This window comes from Pantherophis guttatus, chromosome 2 (assembly GCF_059756535.1).
Source record: "Pantherophis guttatus breed Tessera chromosome 2, ASM5975653v1, whole genome shotgun sequence".
Taxonomy (NCBI): domain Eukaryota; kingdom Metazoa; phylum Chordata; class Lepidosauria; order Squamata; family Colubridae; genus Pantherophis; species Pantherophis guttatus.
This window is the reverse complement of record NC_142064.1, coordinates 187,158,960-187,171,120: the sequence shown is the minus strand read 5'-3', so window position 1 is coordinate 187,171,120 and position 12,161 is coordinate 187,158,960. Positions and strand designations below refer to the sequence as shown.

Here is a 12,161-nt window from a genome sequence, read left to right as displayed (position 1 = left end):
TTTCATTATCTATCCACAGAACATTGTTTCAACAGCCTGCTGGATCAAACTTGTGTTGTGAAAAGGAAACTCTAATGCTAGCAACCAATATGCACATTTTTAAAGGGGGAGGGCCCCTGGTTGTCTCAATACAATTCGCCACTTTAAGATTGCTGGGCTTCACATACTTTTCCAATGGAAATGGTGAACACTGGCTCTGTAAATTCAATAAAAAATATAACACAGTAAGTATCCTGTTTGAACGGTGTTTGCTTTAACCAGAATCTCTTTATCAACTAATATGACTTTCATGAATCTTAAATCACCTTGTAGGTCACAGCATTGAAGAATTATGGATAGTTCTAATAGCTCCCAAAGATTCTTTCACTCCCTTAATTGCCAGAATAGCTATTCAGAGCCTGGAGCAAATTAGCCTCTAACAAGTTGAAGCAATAAAATATGACTCAGAGGAATGCACGGAATTATTATGTAACTGGCAGAGACAACAAGGAAGAAAAATACCTATAGTAAAAAAAACTTTCCATCCCTTCCAATGCACTGTGTGGCAAGCATGGGATCCTGATTTCACCCCATTTGCTTCAGTAGTGCAAAGTAAGCCAGATGTCCTTCAGACAGAGAAGAACTAACGATTATCCTTGTGGGAGTCCTTTTCTCACCTACTGGTATTGTAGCATTTTCATCTGCGAAAATAATGTAGCTTGACGGAGAAGGAAAAAAAGGTAACTAACAAGAATTCTAGGCATCATAAGATAAACAGTCTTTCAAAGCTCATTAGCTGGTTCGCACATGATTGGGTCACACATCAGCCAAGAATTCCTTATGGAAATTGGGACAATCTCAGTGAATCTGCAAGATTTACTCGTACTTGAGCCAAAAACTACGATAGGAACTTTCCAATGTATTTTTAAAGTTCAATACAGTGGAAAGTATACTAAGGGTACAAGGTACCGTTCTTGGACATCGCACCTGTACAAATTCAAATTGGGCAAGCAGTAAAAGACATGAGCTTTCAGAGCCTACCTCTAAGGTCAGTTAATTCACATTGGGAGACTAGATAGTCAATAAGAAGTGATTCAGCAATGTATCAATTACACACGTTACAAACTGGATCCATACTTTAATTCCATCCTCAAGTCTTGTAAAAGAGCAATTCATTTTAATATAGTTTTGCCTGCTCAGACTTATTTTCCTTTTCAAAGTTTGCACAGATTGTGATTACTTGAATTAATATAGCTGGAGATGCACCTTTTCGCAGACTAACCTCTGATCTGGCCACATGGCTACATGGTTGTAAAGGTAGTAAGTCAAGTGATTTGGAACAAGATCCTTGCCAGAAGCACGTAAATCCACTGGATACCAGTACTCAAACTCTTGCTTCAGTTTTTCCAAAGCCACCTTAGGGATTTTTGTTGCAGGGAATGGAGCCGTCTTAAAGAAGATGTAGTCCCATACCTCCTCTGTCATTTGGCTTGCTCTGTGTATAATAGGCAAAAGTTAAAAAAAAGGAAGAAAGGCTGCAGGTTTCTCTGCTAACTAAGCACCTATTTGGCATGATTACTACATACACCATCACTAAATATGGTTTCATTCTTTAAACTCAGCTACTTTTAATTTTGAAAAATGACCTAATTTTAAGATCTGAAAAAGAGTTCAAATGTTTTAAACAAACAAACAAAAAAAATCAGTTAGTATCTTACTAAATACTCCCAATGAATCAAATGTTTTTTTATTGATTTATTAGCATTTTTAAAGTATCAAAACAAACCTAAAGGTTACCCAAAATTAGACATTACCAGAACTGTAATTCTAACAGATTATTCTTCAATATATCAAAATTAGATATAGCTGATGAACAGTACTAATTTTCACTGTTAATGAAATTGTTAAATGATTGACAACAATCTATATGTAAATTACCCATTCATCCCTGAAAATCCTAATCTGAAACTAGTGTGTTATTCCACTAGTCCTAAAGTTAGAATCTACCATCAAAGTTAAGGTCACACTTATAGATTTCTCTTGTGCATTAACCACATGTGTCATTAGTGGCTCAAAATAACCTACTTTGTATTTTTTTTAATTTTCCTTTGGAAATGCAATCAATACATTTGAATTAAGACATCAAATACAACGAACAGTTCCCTTAATGACGTGGTTGATAGTTTTTAAAAAGTCATGACTCTAGAGATTACAGAACACTATTCCTGTCATGCTAATTTCTCTGTAGAATTTCAGTCTACACTTTAAACATGAATGAGATTAACCAACTCTACCAAGAGCTCAGAAGACATGACAGGAAAATTAATTTTAACCTGACACTTGATGTTAATTTTCTTCCAGTTTTATAAAGCTAAGGAGATTTTGGGACATTGTTAAACATCCCATTTCTGAAGATCCTCTCTGGTTTCATTTATTTCAATACTAAACTTCATGGTAAAATATCACAAAGAGGCAGATAGTATAAATGTACTATAAGGAAGGATCCACATGTATTCATTACAAACAGAACTTGTAAGTAGAACAAGTGAAATTTATCAATCTATCAATTTAGCCCACCTTGGTGATCCTGGCACTGATGGTTGAGGTGATGAGAATTTGAAGGCATCTGTTTAGACAGACTGAATACAGAATATCACCCTTTACTTCTCAATTACAGATGACCTGTTTTAACTAAAGAAAAGATAAAGTCTCCCCTATTCTGGGATGTTTTTTCAAGCTTTCAGGCTAATCTACAGTCCTTGGCTTATTGATAAGTCTCCTCTCCAAATACTAAGCAAACTCCACCCTACTTAGATTTTTTGAGATAAGCGAAGTTTGTTTGTACCAAGGACAATAAATGTATTGAAGGTTCAAAGTTGGGTGACTATTAATGCAAACAGTAATTTGAAGATATTACATAAATAGTCAGGATCATCAGTTCTAATATTTATGGCAGGTAATCAAACAAAATAGCCATTTAGAGCAACATTTGTGACTGAGGAATGGAATGGAACAAGATCCACATCTTTATGTTATTATATATCCATGGGCCATAACAGAGATACAGTCAAAGACACAGGAGAGACATATCCCTTTGCTTTTTTGAGTTTTGTAGGGTGAAATTAAGTAAAACGGCTTCCCATTTCTGGGAAAATAACCCTCAAATTTCACTGTTGAATGCAACATGACTTACAGTATATTTACTTTTTATTTCTTACAAGACAAGGCAACATTTGCAAGAGACGGCATTTACCACACCTTCTCACCCCTCCCTTCTCACCTAATGCCCAGTGGAGATTCTCCTTGTCCGCTCAAATTATCAGGCTGTAGGAAATGAGCAACCGTATAGTAGGCCATGTAGATAGTAGAATCAGAGAGAGATTCTATTAGCCACTGCTCATCCCAAGGCATACGAGTTCCTGGAAGATGACAAAATATTGTGTTAATCGTTAATCACTGATAATTAATATTCTACCCTCTTGCATTTATGGAAGAGATGAGGAGAGGGAATTGTCAAACCTATACTTAGTCGATCTCTTTCCATATGACACTTTGCATTATATTACTGCAAAGGCAAATATACTGCTTTCAGGAGAAATCTGACTTAAACATGTTTAGGAACTACAGGAATTTGTATTGATGACCAAACTCAATTCTCAATAGAAGACAGAAGTCCATGAAAAGTATTCTGTGTTGAAAATTGAGCTGCTCATATACCATATGAGTCTTTTCATAAGTTTTCCAGTTATATAACAATTGGTCAATCATATATGGAAAATGAATAAAACAAAATAATAAAAGTGTCGATTAATAAAACACTGTTACTGGCTGATCGATAGAGCAGCTTTCCTACCTAGGCCATAAGTCCTTGAGCAGGCATGCTCCTGGAGCCAATTCAGAGTGGCTTCAAAATTTTTTCTAGTCTCATCGCAAAATCTGGGGAAACCAAAGCATTAATTACCTATATGACACACCTGTACGTTAACCCTCCTCCCTGACACAATCCCCACACCTACGTCTCAAGGTTTTTCAGACATTCATGGGTCTGCTGCTTCCAGGTTTCTTCACCATAGTCCAAGTACCTTGGAAAAAAAGAGCCAGATATCGTAGAGAGTAAGAAAGATGATCTTGACAGAGATAGGCCGGATGCTTTACTAAAGCAATGAATGGAAAAGCATGGCTTTAGGTCCAAAACAAGCAGAAGGAACTTGAAAGAGTTGCAAAAAGCAGAAAGGTGACAATCAATGCAACTGTGACTTTGACTTTATTTTCAACTTACCACTGGTCACAGAGAGCCACCACACACTCATCTGCAGATCTAGATATAACTTGTTTCTCGGGTTCCATATAAATCATGGCTTCACCCTGAAATAAGGAAACAGGGAGGAAATGGGGGTTATAATGCTGAGACGACAAAGTGGAAAATATGAAATCAGATTATGATTATTTTAGTATTTTAATGCTTAATATCAGCGATTCAGATCGGGGAGGGATGTGATTCTAAGAATCTCTAAGAAGGAACTGCAAGACTGCGTGATAATCCTTTCTTTCGTGGAATTCAGTATCTATTGTATGGACAATAGTTATAACAAAATGCATTGTGACTTGTGTTTAATTTTCCTACGTAAAACTTCAGCCATGCAAGTTCTTTTTGAATTCTATTTTGGTATCAGTTCTCTTAGACTGTGCATCTTACTGCATCTAGGAGAACACAAGACAATCACAAACGATTTTCCTGTCCAAGGCAGTGAAAAAAAATCTGTCCTTAAATGATAGATCGGATCCACAAGGTGCCCAGTGGAAGCTTCTCTAATGCCTAAATTGCAAAATCTCAAACCACAGAAAGTGTTATCAGAACAAACTACTTGCATGCTTTAATTCAGTTCTCCCCCATATGCAGGCGAAGAGGCATACTCTGCCCTATATTTCGTTGAGAATGGATGAACATACCACATACGGAAGTTACAAATCTCTACTGCACTGTCCTCTTGTGACTGAAATGCGAAAATACACTCTTGTGCAAAAGAAAACCCTCCAATGCAAATACCCCAGCTGCACAAGTTTTTAAGGAAATAGCAGCGGGAAGCAGAGTCTTCCTTAAAAATCTGAGAGTTTATCAAGCCTGGCAGTTTCAGAGATGCAACATATTTCTCCTTCTCTTGTGCACATTAAAATGCACATTAAATTTTCAAATCGAAAAGCTGCTTTAAGCAAGGAGAGAAAAGATTTGTATGCAGAAAACAAAACAGCACACTCTGCCGTATAAAAATATTTTTTAAAACTCAATTATTTCTATTTGATCGAATAGGCTAAATGTAATTTATTTTTCCATTAAAAGAAATATGTTTGATTTCAGGCTATTGGTGGAGTTCTCTGAGCTTGGTCTAGCAAGTCATTTCACTATCCATCTAAGTCAGGGAACCCCAATCCTCTGGGCCACAGACCAGTACCGGTACACAGCCTGTTGGGAACTGGGCCACTCAAGTGGTGGGTGAGCATGTGAAGCTCCATTTATGCATGTGCAAGATTAGGTTGTAAGCGCAAAACCATCCCCTCCACCCCCACCACCGCTGCTGGTCCACTGAGCCAGAAAGTTTGGGGACTGCTGATCTAGGTAACATCTTCAGTGATAGAAGATGCTTTTTGGCAACATTCCCCCCCCCCCGGGCTATTTCTCATGCAATTCTATTCCAATAAATCTAGCATTGTTTTGTAAAAAACAGCAAAACTATGTTAAAACCTCATAATAAATCAAATGGATTATGTGTAAGAAAAAAAAAAACCAAAATAATAAAAACACCTCAAGTAGAGCTTGATTTCTGCTAACTATGCAGACATGCTGGCGCAGCTTTCATGGCAGCAATTAGAAAATCATAGGCCACTGCCTCTTTCTGGAATACTTTAGCCTCCAGCCCTGAGTTTTCCTTGAGGTTTACGTACTAATCAGATCAAACCTGCTTGGCTGGTAAACCCAGAGAAGATTGGCCAGGTGCTGCTATCTGCTAAGGCAATCAATATATGCACACACAAACCGTTACGTACGTTGTCTACCATCTTCTTCTGAATAAGCTTCTTGACATCCTGAACTCTCTGGCCTTTGAATCCATCCACAAGCATTACCTGAAAAGAGTAATCATTGCAGAGATTAGAATCAGCACTGGCTCATTTAGAATCCGGATAAGCTAAAGTGGTCTCTCACCCTCTTCATTCTAAGAGATGTCCTACTGGGAACGGCGAGTTAAAACTGAATGGGAAGGAGTGCTCTGAGGCAGCCATTCACCTGAGCAAAGCAGAGCAGAAGGGTGGGGGGAGCCCATTTTTGCTTCTTGCAAACCAGACAGAGACATATATGGGCTACAGGCAAGCATCCCGGCTAGATTTTGTCTACAGGCAAACAAGTAGATAAGTACAGGCCAACAGCAGGAACAGCTTCTCATATTTGGAGCTGCATCCCTCTCTTCTGCTAGTGCATAACTGCGGAAATGTGTGGGAAATAGGGACTTTGGACAGATTTCATATTCTTCAGAAAACTCCACACCTTCCAAGGGGGTAGGGGGAAAACCACCCTAACTTGTGAAAGGGAGATATGTAAGGCAGGCAAGCAGAAAGGAAAGTGTTTTTCCAGTTCAGTTTAACTTACTCCTTCATAAAATCCTTTCAGGTATACTCTCTCTTTGGCTTCTGCAAGTTTCTCTCTGTCATTCTGACTCTGGATCTTCAGCTCATCACAGACCAGTGGAGCAGAAAGGTGGCCGTACCCAGGGATCTCAATGATAGGTATCTGGGAATATAATGTCAGCACTATGAATCAGTAGTTTTCAATCATGCAAGCAATCAAGAATCTTATAGGAAATTCAAGCCTGACTCCTTCAGCCTTCAAAAACGGAACTGCGTTTTATGGTTGATCAACTAAACAAATCTTGTTTTCAGTCTAGTGGGCTAGAAGCAGAAAACATAAAGGAAAAGGAATGAAGCCTGTCCTGTTAATTGTACTCATGTGTAAGAAACTTTAACTTATAGGTAGTATGTTGATATTTGTTCCACCAAATGTGATTGTTTTGGTTGTTTCTGAAACAAGATCAAAGTATTAACGGAACTTACCAGTGTTATCAATATTCTATGTAGCAGCCATTAACCCAGTTTCAAAAATAGTATTTTGTGACCACTTTACACAGCGCTTGGTAGCTTAAATATCTCATGCTCTACTAACTTGCATGCTATAATGGATCCAAGGCAATGACGGCAACAGCAGCCTCTGCCTGTCCCCTTCTAATGGGTAGTTTCAATTTGTGCAACTTGAGGATATGAAGGTGAGAAGAGTCTAGGGTCCTATCTGTTGTCGGTCTGCCATCAAACAAAGATGTTTTTATTGGAGCAGACATTTGACCATTGAGTTGGTTTGCCTGCCGAATTAGATGTTAACTGAATAGCTACTGTTACTTTACTTTTACCGATATTTCAATGTGTGCCTGATTAACTCCTTAGGTAAAGGTTCCCTCGCACGCGTGCTTGTCGTTCCCGACTCTAGGGGGCGGTGTTCATCTCCGTTTCTAAGCTGAAGAGCCAGCGCTGTCCGAAGACATCTCCATGGTCATGTGGCCGGCATGACTAAACGCCAAAGCGCACGGAACACTGTTACCTTCCCACCAAAAGTGGTCCCTATTTTTCTACTTACATTTTTTACGTGCTTTCGAACTGCTAGGTTGGCAGAAGCTGGGACAAGTAGCAGGAGCTCACCCCGTTACACGGCGCTAGGGATTCGAGCTGGTGAACTGCCAACCTTCTGATCGACATGCTCAGGGTCTTAGCCACTGAGCCACCGCATCCTCTGATTAGCTCCTTAGCTATGTTCTTAACCGATATATTACTTATAATTTCAGTTGCATTTTTATACTAGTTAGTATAAAAATACTAGTTAAAAAGCTAGTTATCCTGAGGTTTTTGGCAACCAAAAAGAGAGAGAAAGGTGCATGTTTAATTAGCAAATGAATTTATTTTCATTTCTTTCCATTTTCTATCTTGCACTGAATGTATACCAATTCGGCTTGTGCCTACAAAACTGGGTTCCCAGAAGGAGCTAACTATAGTTAAGCAAATGATGGGTAAGTACAGATTTCTAAATTAGCTCAATTTCCTCTACTCACAACACTGATTAAATTACAATCCAACTAAAGTATCTGGGATATTGTGCACACCCAGCCTCAAAACTGAATGAAAGGAAAGAGAGGGTTCCTAAGATGTTGTGCAATGGAACATTTCTCTTTAAAATAATGAATGGGGCTGTCTTACTCCTTTGCCTTTGGGCAAGATCAGGCTGTCAGGATCTACAACAATTCTCAAACCTCTTTTGCCTTTGCTCATTTAATTGGAAAAGCAGCCCAGCATTTCAATAGGGCAAACGCCCTCATGAACAACTAAGCTCCTTGCAGTTATTCTTGTGTCACTACAAAGCTATACTCATGGGAATTTTCTACCCAATAATCAGTGTGTTCAATGCTTACAATAATCTGATGCATTAAGTAAAGCACATGCCAAGTTAACAAGAAGCATTTCCAAAATATATAAAAGCATCAGGGCTAAATTCAAGCCCATCAGTTTCTCAGGAATCTTGTTTCTCAGACCTCTGGAATTGTTTTCAAGAGGGTACAAAAGCAAGCACTGTTTGTCAATCCTGATTTAACTGAATACAAGCTGGGGAATAAATGGCATTTCCTCCTATCTCTTCTAGATATAAAAATCTTTCTTCTGTTTTGATAATGAGCGCCTACAAAAATGCCCACTTAATGCAAGATTTAGCAGCTGAAATGTGTTAAGAAAACAGCAAATAGATGTCACATCAGTCTATTGCATTAATTGGAAGAAACTATCCGCATTATTTCACTGATACTTAGCAGATTTATAAATCTGATTGAAATAATTAGAAGCATTTAGCAAAAACACCTTTAGCAATCATTTCCTTCTGCACTTACAGGTTCAAAAGGCAGGACCATTTCATCTTTAATACCATACTTCCCTCGAAAAGCCTATGAAGAAAATCAGAAACAAAATACCACAGATCAGATCTGCAAAACCTAAACTGAAGAGATGTTTGTTCCTTCTGCACAAGCTGATTGGTTAACACCCCAACCATGTGTACCAAAAACCTTTTACCAATTTATAAAATGCTCAGATCAATTGGGAAACGTATCTTTAATGCAAGCACTTGTACAAAGGACGAAAACCATATTAAATGGGCACTTCCCAGCTCTTCCAGAAAGTGATTTTTCTAAACAAGAATGAAGAAACTTCCAATTCTTTTTAATATTATTAATAGATCTCTATTCCACCTTTTTATATATTGTGGTCAACTCCAATTTGTTTACAAATATCAGCATGTTGCCCCCAACATGAGCCTGGTGGCGCAGTGGACTAAGTGCTGTTAAAGTAGCACTTAAGTTGCCAGCTGCCTGCAATTATTGCAAGTTCAAATCTCACCAGGCTTAAGGTTGACTCAGCCTTCCTTCCTTTCGAGGTAGGTAAAATGAGGACCCAGATTGTGGGGGCAATAAGCTGACTTTGTATAAAAAAGAACAGCTCTTAGGTGGGGCCGAGAGCCCTACTAAGAAGGTATATACAAAAGTATGAAGGCTATTGCTTAACGCATTGTAAGCCGCCCTGAGTCTCCAGAGAAGAGCGGCATATAAATCTAACTAATAAATAAATAAATAAACAGCCTGGGTCCTCATTTTATCGACCTAGGAAGGATGAAAGGATGAGTCAGCCTTGAGCCACATCAGGCTGTGGGCAGAATTTGCCTGCAATACTGCATTCTAACCACTGTGCCATCACGGCTCTTAATACATTGTTTTGTCTGCTCAGCACAAAGAATTTTATATAGATCCACACATACCTATTAAAAATATACTATGTAAAAAGATAAATGAATGCCGACATGATTCTTAAAATTCTTACCGGTTTCTTCTTTAAGTCTTTCAGGGCTGTGATGTCATCTGGAGCATCAGATGGTACACTTGTAACCACTCCAGTACCTTACAAGGAACCGTCAAGAAGCACAGATCAACACATTGTTAGGACAGAATTTGCACTAAATGTCAACTCAGGAAGGGGTGGAATTGTATATTTTAGCTTTGCCATGTGGTTACGCAGATTCTCCTTAATCCTCATAGTGAGGATAAATCTGTCAATGTAAAGGAACATTTTTATCCATAAATTTAGAGCCTTGAAATAATGATGGTTTTAAATTGTACGGACTTCCCAGTGTATGTTTTATCCATCATTACAGCGATCAAGAATATCCACGATTGTATTAATAGGACTGCATGTGGAATCCTATAGACCCCTTTATGCACACTTTTTTCCATAAGTAATAGCTATATAAAGCCAATATATTTTAGCAGTAACCAAAATACATGTTCAAATAATGAATCAAATGTAGTTACTACCAATTGTAGGCACCGGATTATAAATGAAGGACTAATTCTTCATTACTAGCACAAGAAAGATCATATTGTAAAAGAGAACATGTGGATAAGCTTAAATCAAAGTAAAAGGACAAGAAAATAGGAGTTACTTTGATACACTACCTTCATATGTTTGTAAAGAATCCCAAGATTTTAAAGCAGACAAAACACAGTAGTTTATTTTATCTTCTTGTTTTGATGAATATACATAAGAGCTACTATTCCTCTTATGGAATCCATACAAAAGATTATTTTGCTTGAAAGAGCAGAAACAAGACACTGCAGAAAAGTTGACTTTGTGCAGATATTGGTTTCTGGGCCAATATCTCTAGTAATCAATAGAAAGATAAAAACCTTTCTCCTGTAAAAAAAAAGAGTGCTAAAACGCCATAGTTTTTACCTTTATCTTCCTTAATAGTCAACATTGGAAGAGCATAGATGACTTTATAGGATGTCAGAGGAGCAGAAAGCGCAGCACCAAGTATCTCCTACAGAGAAAGAGAATTATGTTAAAAGGGAAGCATGTGTCTCCGTTTGACATATGCAAAATATTTCACAACTGAAGAACTTTCAAAATTGGGAATGCTACTTTAAATTTTGAAATTATGGTTCTGTGTTCAAACTCCCTTGCAAAAAACAAGGGCCAAAGCTCATAGGGCCTTTTCCTAGAGTGAAAATAATCAACTCTGTTACAGTACAACGTAAACTCCCCCGCTTGTTAGGGAAAGTGCTTACAGTCTTTCACAGCATCTTGTTAAAGCCGGCGGTAGGCTCCCAGTTCAGGCCGGTAGATTGGGCAGCCCCAAAACCAATAGTGGTGCAAGGGGAAACACATTACGAGATAAAGAAAATCCTGGATTCTAAATTGCATAGGGGCCGGTTTCACTACCTAGTTCAATGGAAGGGGCACCCACTATCCGAAGCTTTTTGGGTGAAGAGCTGGGATGTGAAGGCAGATAGGTTGGTCAAACAGTTTCATGATACGTACTCTCAGAAACCTAAGGGAACCCCAGGAGGAGGAAGAGGTGATTAGACTGAACCTTAAGTAACCTCTTTGCGATTTCTTTTCTTTGCAGCAAGTCCTTTTCAATTAAGGGAGGGCCACCTGTCAACCCTGAAGCTGGCCTGACCGAGGCCCATTTGAGGAGAGGAGGTTAGATTGAACTTTTTTTTGCAAGAGAGTGTTCAACTTGTTCTGATCACTTGAGTGTTGTGGTCCGCCAGCAGCCTGTGGAGCTGGCAGTGGAGTCGGAAAGAGAGGAGGCTGGGGAAGAACATGAGCCAATTCTGGAGGCTGGGGAAGGCCTGGATGAGGGCTCTGCATCGGAGGCAGAGATGGGGCCAAGGCCATCTGGGAGTGATGTGCAGACTCCGGAGCCTTCAGAGGCTGACAGTAGAGAGGCAGAGGAACAGGAGGAGCCTGTTCCTAGTGCACGCATGAGAAGAGCTGCCAGAAAGCAAGAGCAGCTAAAGCAAAAAGGATGACTCGGGAGTAAGGCCAAGAGATGATTGGCCCCTCCTATAAGGCTTAAAAGACCAGCAACGGCTCTTGGGCTCTTTGTCAGAAAACAACGTCGATAGATTTGTTTCTTGTCTTGCTGCATTTATTTCTTGTCAGCGTCTTCTGCTTCTGAACTTTTGCCAAGAAAAGCCTTTGGCAGGTTGCCTAATTAGACCAAGGTGGGTGATAAGGCTGAAGAATTGTGTTATGAAGAATTGGTT

The 12,161-nt window shown here is 39.0% G+C and overlaps 1 protein-coding gene across 1 annotated transcript in view; it reads right to left on the bottom strand.

The window, feature by feature from the left end:
* LARS1 (leucyl-tRNA synthetase 1) overlaps positions 1-12,161 on the bottom strand; it is a 52,003-nt gene that overhangs the window by 25,216 nt on the left and 14,626 nt on the right. Inside the window, exons 11-20 of the mRNA XM_034405089.3 lie at positions 10,840-10,927; positions 9,931-10,007; positions 8,949-9,002; positions 6,620-6,760; positions 6,022-6,099; positions 4,259-4,344; positions 3,996-4,061; positions 3,833-3,915; positions 3,260-3,398; positions 1,262-1,474 (exon numbers count right to left, since the gene is read on the bottom strand). Of these exons, the coding sequence (XP_034260980.2) occupies positions 1,262-1,474; positions 3,260-3,398; positions 3,833-3,915; positions 3,996-4,061; positions 4,259-4,344; positions 6,022-6,099; positions 6,620-6,760; positions 8,949-9,002; positions 9,931-10,007; positions 10,840-10,927 (1,025 nt within the window). The remainder of the gene's footprint in view (positions 1-1,261; positions 1,475-3,259; positions 3,399-3,832; positions 3,916-3,995; positions 4,062-4,258; positions 4,345-6,021; positions 6,100-6,619; positions 6,761-8,948; positions 9,003-9,930; positions 10,008-10,839; positions 10,928-12,161) is intronic.